Source organism: Nansenia antarctica (assembly GCF_963989245.1).
Source record: "Nansenia antarctica genome assembly, contig: SCAFFOLD_797, whole genome shotgun sequence".
NCBI lineage: Eukaryota > Metazoa > Chordata > Actinopteri > Argentiniformes > Microstomatidae > Nansenia > Nansenia antarctica.
The window spans coordinates 795-7,500 of record NW_027662969.1 but is presented as its reverse complement, the minus strand read 5'-3'; the positions used below and the strand labels follow the sequence as shown (position 1 = coordinate 7,500).

At 53.7% G+C, this 6,706-nt stretch overlaps 1 protein-coding gene across 1 annotated transcript in view; it reads right to left on the bottom strand.

Moving 5' to 3' along the window:
- Positions 1–6,445, bottom strand: part of LOC308175361 (PH domain leucine-rich repeat-containing protein phosphatase 1-like) — a gene marked incomplete at both ends in the record, with an annotated part of 16,464 nt that extends 10,019 nt beyond the window's left edge. Inside the window, 2 exons of the mRNA XM_080551038.1 lie at positions 584–730; positions 6,297–6,445. Of these exons, the coding sequence (XP_080407164.1) occupies positions 584–730; positions 6,297–6,445 (296 nt within the window). The remainder of the gene's footprint in view (positions 1–583; positions 731–6,296) is intronic.
- Positions 6,446–6,706: the final 261 nt, after the last annotated feature.

Sequence of the window (6,706 nt, the reverse complement as noted above, 5' to 3'; positions counted from 1 at the left end):
TCCCCTCTCCGGCCAATCGGATCATTTCCCGACAATATTTCTGCCTAATTTTTTGTTGTTGTTGCTGTTGTGTGGCTAAGTGGCTGAAAATATGTTTGCGAAATATGAAACACTGTCCTCCCTTCTTTTTGCGGTGATCGCCGGTCGTCATCGGCAACATTCCTTCCTGTCTTATTGGCTGTGTCTTAATACCCCATAGTACTGTAGCTTCCTGTCCCTGTCTCCTTCCTTGCCGGCAGCAGTGAGGGAGAGGGGAAGTGTGCGTCCCGGTAGTCTCTATTCCTCCTCTGCCTCTCGCCTCGTTTCCTTCTCCAAAAGCATTGGAGGAGAGAACACCTAAGGGGGAGGAGCCTTGGACTATCTCCTCCAATGCGCTTTGGGGACGGAAACGGAACAGGGGGCTGTTTATGGGGGTAGGTAGATGTGTGGTCAGGGTAGTTGGGGGTAGGTAGATGTGTGGTCAGGGTCTATGGGGGTAGGTAGATGTGTGGTCAGGGTAGTTGGGGGTAGGTAGATGTGTGGTCAGGGTCTATGGGGGGGGGGGCGGGGGGCACCTGGTCCTACACCCTGGGGGTCCACTCACTTGGTCATGGTGCCCACGGCGGGGTCCACGGAGGTCAGGTAGTTGCAGCTGAGGTTGACCTCGGTCAGCGTGCCGATGTCACAGATGGCCACGGGGAACTGGCCCAGGTGGTTGTTGGAGAGGTTGAGGCTACGGAGACGGGAGAACCTGGAGGGGGAGGGGGGGGGGGGAGGAGGAGAAGAGAGGAGAGGAGAAGAAGAGGGGGGGAGGAGAAGAGAGGAGAGGAGAAGAAGAGGGGGGGAGAGAGAGGAAGAGAGGGCAGAGAGAGAGAGAGAGAGTGAGCCAGCGATGAGACGATGATGTAGCTCGCTGTAATGGGTTCTAATTACAGTTTACACAAAGCAGCATGCTGACGTCCGTGACTCATGACAATATTATTGCAGCCGCCGTTCCCATCGCTCACTGTTCCGCTGAGCCGGCGCGAGACGTGACAGGAGCCACGGTGCGAGGCGACGTCATTACGGCCGTCTGCAGCTCATCTGTTCTAGAGAGGACGGCGTTCTGTCAGTCGCATTTAGAGTACGGAGTTTGTGTCCTATGGTCATCTGAGATATTGTCGAGTTAGTTATAAATGTTGAGTTAGTTGTAATGTTGAGTTAGCTGTAATGTTGAGTTAACAATATGGATAACTTAACATTATGGCTAACTCAACATTACAACTGACTCAACATTGTAACTAACTCGACAATAATGGATAACTTAACATTATGGCTGAGTTAGTTACAATGTTGAGTTAGTTGTAATGTTGAGTTAGTTGTAATGTTGAGTTAGTTGTAATGTTGAGTTAGCCATATCGTTGAGTTTAGCCGAGTCAGTTGGACCAATATGAGGGGACAGATATTACTACGCTATGCATTCAAACACAAACAAAACCTTTCTCTCCGCATAGTAGAGACCTTAACACCAGACTGTTGGGAAAACAAGCGAGGCCCTGCCTTGTTGTCAGTTGAAACACTGGCGGCAGGTGTGACATTCTCACCTTCCGAGGGGCTCACCTCATCTGTGTGAGGCGGACGGGAGGGGGGAGAGAGGGGGACAGGAGGAAGGATGGCGGGGAAGGATGGCGGGGAAGACAGCCCACACTGGATGCATGTGAGTCACATTGGTGACATTAGCACTGGGACTGATAATCACACAGACAGGAAAGCTGCCCTTTGCTTAGTCTGCTAATAGCTGCCAATGTCTCGCCTTCACACACACACACACACACACACAACACACACACACACACACACACACACACACACACACACACACTCACTTTTTCAGTGCTTGTGCATACATACATTTGTGTCTCTGATGGGCCTACTACTGTGAAATAGAACATACCCAGTCAGTTTTTTTGTGTCTACCTATTTCAGAAAACACGCGATGCAACAAGTCATATCTCCGCCCATTGGATCCCCCCCCCCCCCGACTTTTTTGGGGTGATCAGATTCTAGATCTGATATGTGCGGTTCGACGTCTGCCTCCCTGTTGCCAGCCATATTATCGGTTGTTTCCATAGGGAGAGAAACGCTCACCGTAACCATGGCGATCAGGGAGGCACGGCCACAACCAGTTCCGGAGTGTGGGTGTGGGTGGGGAGCAGCGGCTCATTTGCATTTAAAGGGACAGACGCAGAAACAGCCTGTGGAGGAACAGGACTGAACCGGAGGGGTACAGAGGCCTGCTACAACGCTCCATCTGACTGCCCCTCTCAGCGGGAACACTTCAAAGACATCTTTTGGGGACCCCAGAGACCTATATGAACTTGTTGAAAAAGAGTATAATATGCGACCTTTAACACCCCTGACACCCCCCGCCCTCGACCCCACACACACACACACACACACACACACACACACACACACACACACAGAACCCCCCCCACCCCCTCCCTTGTGGGTGGAGGGAGCAGGAAGCCCAGACGACAGGCCTATTGATTTCCGAGGCCATTTCATTCCAGGCCAGGCAGCCCCCCCTCCTGCTGGGCCAGGACAGACCTCCTCTGCTCCACACCACCATCTACACTCTCTCTCTCTCTCTCTCTCTCTCTCTCTCTCTGCCTTTCTTTCAATATCTCCTCTCTCTCTCCCTCCCGCCCTCCCCCTATCTCTCTCTTTACCTCTGCCTCTCTCTCTCTCCTCTCTTCTCCCTCTTCTCCCTCCCTCTTTCTCTCTCTCTCTCTTCCTTCATCGCTCCATCGTCCATCTACGTTAATCAATGCAGGGTCAGAAGGGTTGATCATGTGCGTGACACCAAATCCCTGCCTCTCCCACTGAGGGCTGACCTCTGTCGTACAGCAGTGCATGCTGGGACCAATGGGAGAGGGAGAGAGAGAGAGAGAGAGAGAGAGCAAACAAACATTCTACCTGGAAAAACACTACATACTCAGATGCCATCTCACCAAGGAAGGCACTGTGTTTATAGGGAAACAAAGACAGAAACACACCCACACACCCACACACCACACACACACACACACACACACACACACACACACACACACACACACACACACAACCACACAACCACACAAACCAAAAAGGCCAGTGGGACAGAGTCAATACAAACAGTCACTCGTAGTAAGGCTTGCGACTTGATCTGTTATGACAACGTTCTCAGGCGCTGAGAGAATCTAGTCTGGAGCACCGGGGGGGCTGGGGGAGGACGGGGGAGGACGGGGGAGGCTGGGGGAGGTAGACATGGGAGGACAGGGGAGGCTGGTGGAGGTAGACATGGGAGGACAGGGGAGGCTGGTGGAGGTAGACATGGGAGGGCAGGGGAGGCTGGTGGAGGTAGAAATCGGAGGACGGGCTCATTGTGATGCAAGGGACGGAATGAGGCATTAAAATGAGCCCCGTCCTCCCGATTTCTACCTCCACCAGCCTCCCCTGTCCTCCCATGTCTACGTCCCCCAGCCTCCCCTGGCCTCCCATGTCTACCTCCACCAGCCTCCCCTGTCATCCCATGTCTACCTCCACCAGCCTCCCCTGTCATCCCCTGTCCTCCCATGTCTACCTCCACCAGCCTCCCCTGTCCTCCCATGTCTACCTGCCCCAGCCTCCCCTGTCCTCTGATGTCTACCTCCACCAGCCTCCCCTCGTTGGGCACTGGCCAGGGCCGAAAAGCCCAACCGGTCCAAGTTTTCTCATTGTGTCCAGGCAAGCTCCACCAAGCACAGATGAAGTGCTTCATAAAAATAAATACAAATAACAATAAACGTCAGTTGGTACTTCTGACCAACCGAACGCCGGGGAAACCAGAACGACCACCCGCCGTTTCGGAGAAGCACAGAAACGAGCGCGCATCGCTGAACCGCTGACACGGAAATGGTGATATTCGGCTGCCAAATGTGCGAACCCGCCCGCCCTCGCGAAATTGAATACTGTGTTCATTATTCGGCTTTCTACATCAACCCCCGGAAATGAAGACAGTGGGGGGAAAAAAGAACTTGCGTCGGTTCGAATCCGTTTTTTTTTTCCTTCCTCGAGCCAGAATTGTACAATCCGTCTTCATAATCATCCCTCCTCCTCCTCCATATCCTCTTTCTTTCTTCCTCTTGTCTTTCTCTTTCTCTTTCTGTCATGACGAGCCAAATGGGGTGTGGATGTGTGTGCGTGTGTTTGTGTGTGTGTGTGTGTCTCTGTGTATGTGTGTCTCTGTGTGTGTGTGTGTGTGTGTGTGTGTGTGTCTCTGTGTGTGTATCTGTGTGTGTGTGTGTGTGTGTCTGTGTGTGTGTGTGTGCGTGCGTGCGTGTGTCTCTGTGTGTGTCTCTGTGTGTGTCTCTGTGTGTGTCTGTGTGTGGATGTGTGTGTGTGGGTGACCCTGCTTGTGTGTAGCGCTCACACACATTTATACACAACATCTTCGTGTCTGGGAGGCAGCGGGGGGGTGTTGTGTAGTAATTAGACCTCCTAGAAAATAAATTACTTGAGAACATCTCCCATAATCCCCCCCCCCCCCCCCCCCCCCTGCCCTGCTCCCCCCAAAACGATTCGCTTTTCAGCTGCTGTCTCCCTCCTCTCGTTGGTAATTGCGTCTCGCATGGGAGCAGCAATAGGAGACGCAGGGTAGTCACGACTTGTCTGAGCCTCGTAACAAATCTTGACCCATTGCCGCTGGCACACACACACACACACACGCACGCACGCACGCACGCACGCACGCACACACACACACACACACAGACACACACACACACACACACACACACACACACAGACCACTAAAGTCATCTTCACAGATGAAGACAGCAACCCACTGTTGGAAGACTCTGCACGCCACAGAACCCACCGCATCCTGCAGGGCACTCTCTCACGCTGCATGGACATGGACATGGACACACACACACACACACACACAGCCTATAGTGTCTCACACACATTCACACACAATACCCCTCTCTTCTCCCTTCTCTTTCTATCAAAAAATAAGGGACAAGATACATACCAATGGGCTAACGCATGCATAGACACACACACACACACACACACACACACACACACACACACACTCTGAGTTAAATGGTGGGGCCACACAGGGCTGACAGGCACACACACACGCACACACACGCACACACACACACACGTCCATCTACGCTCCGTGCTCTAATCTGGTGCCGTGAGCACACAGCAGATGGGGCCACTGAGAGGGAGAGAGAGGGAGCCTTGGCATATTAAAAGCTTCCCTACAGTCCCACTGGTCTGCCAAGCCAAGTCCAGTCTAGCTTCTGTCCTGCCTCTCCTTCCAGGCTTTAGTCAGGCCCTGCTCAGCCACGTCTTGCCTGGCCCCCTCCCTGTTTGACCTCACCCAAACCAACCCATGGCCTAGACCAGCCCAGACCAACCCAGCCCAACCCAGCCCAGCCCAACTGAGCCCAGCCCAGCTCAGACCAACTGAGCCCAGCCCAGCTCAGACCAACTGAGCCCAGCCCAGTCCAGACCAAACCAACCCAGGCCAGGCCAGCCCAGCCCAGCTCAAACCAGGCCAGCTCAGCCCAGACCAAACCAACCCAGGCCACCGAGCCCCATTAATGTCTCTCCAGACGACGCCAGGCCCAGCCATCCTGCCAGGCCTGCCCTGCCCATCTTCATGTCTGGTCATGCCTCGCCACTGTGACATTTCACATTTACCACAAGTCACCTCCAGCCTCGCCCTGCCAAGCAGACCTGGGCAAATGCATTTGGAACGGTTTAAAAAGGAATAAAAAAAAAAAATCTAAAGTATGGATCCCGTGCCCAGGTGGTCTGAGGTCGAGCTCTGCCCTTTGAGCTGTTATGCTCCGGTAGACAAGGTGCAGCACAGATAAACATTAATATTATGATCATGACCATTAAGTGTTATCAAGAAAGTGTTATCGAGCGACACTTCAAAGCCAATGCCCCCCCACGCAAACACAGGCACGCACGTACACACACACACACACACACACACACACACACACACACACACACACACACACACACACACAAGCAGGTACACACTGAAACACACTGACACTCAAAGCCAAAGCCCCAACGCAAACACACGCCTGTACACACACACAAACACACACACACACGCACGCAGGTACACACTGACACTCACACGCTCACACACACCCCCACCCCCACCCCCCACACACCCCCACCCCCCACACACCCCCACCCCGCACACACCCCCCACCCCCCCCCCCCCACACCCCCCCCCCCCCCCGCACACACACAGTCCAGCAAGGAGCTCCCCGTACCTCTGCAGGTGGAGCAGGCGCTGGTCGGTGGGCAGGAAGTTGTGTTTGAGGTTGAGGTGGGTGAGGTCCTGGCTGTAGAACAGGTTGGGGGGCAGCTGCTCCAGGCTGCAGCAGGACAGGTCCACAGAGTTGATCCGCTGGGACACCATCTTGAAGGGGGGGGAAGGGGGAGAAAGGGGGGGGAAGGAAGGAGAGAAAGGGAATCCTGGAGTTTAATAGGATTATCCTCTCAATGGGGATAGTGAGAGATACTGGGCAGGAGATCTGTGTGTTTGTGTGCGTGGGCGTGTGTGTGTGTGTGTGCGTGTGTGTGTGGCCTGTAGGGTCTAAAGAGGTCAGCCCCAAGTCAATCTTCTTAAGATTAGAAAGTCACAAGACTATACCATGAGAGTGAGAACGGCTTCCTCATG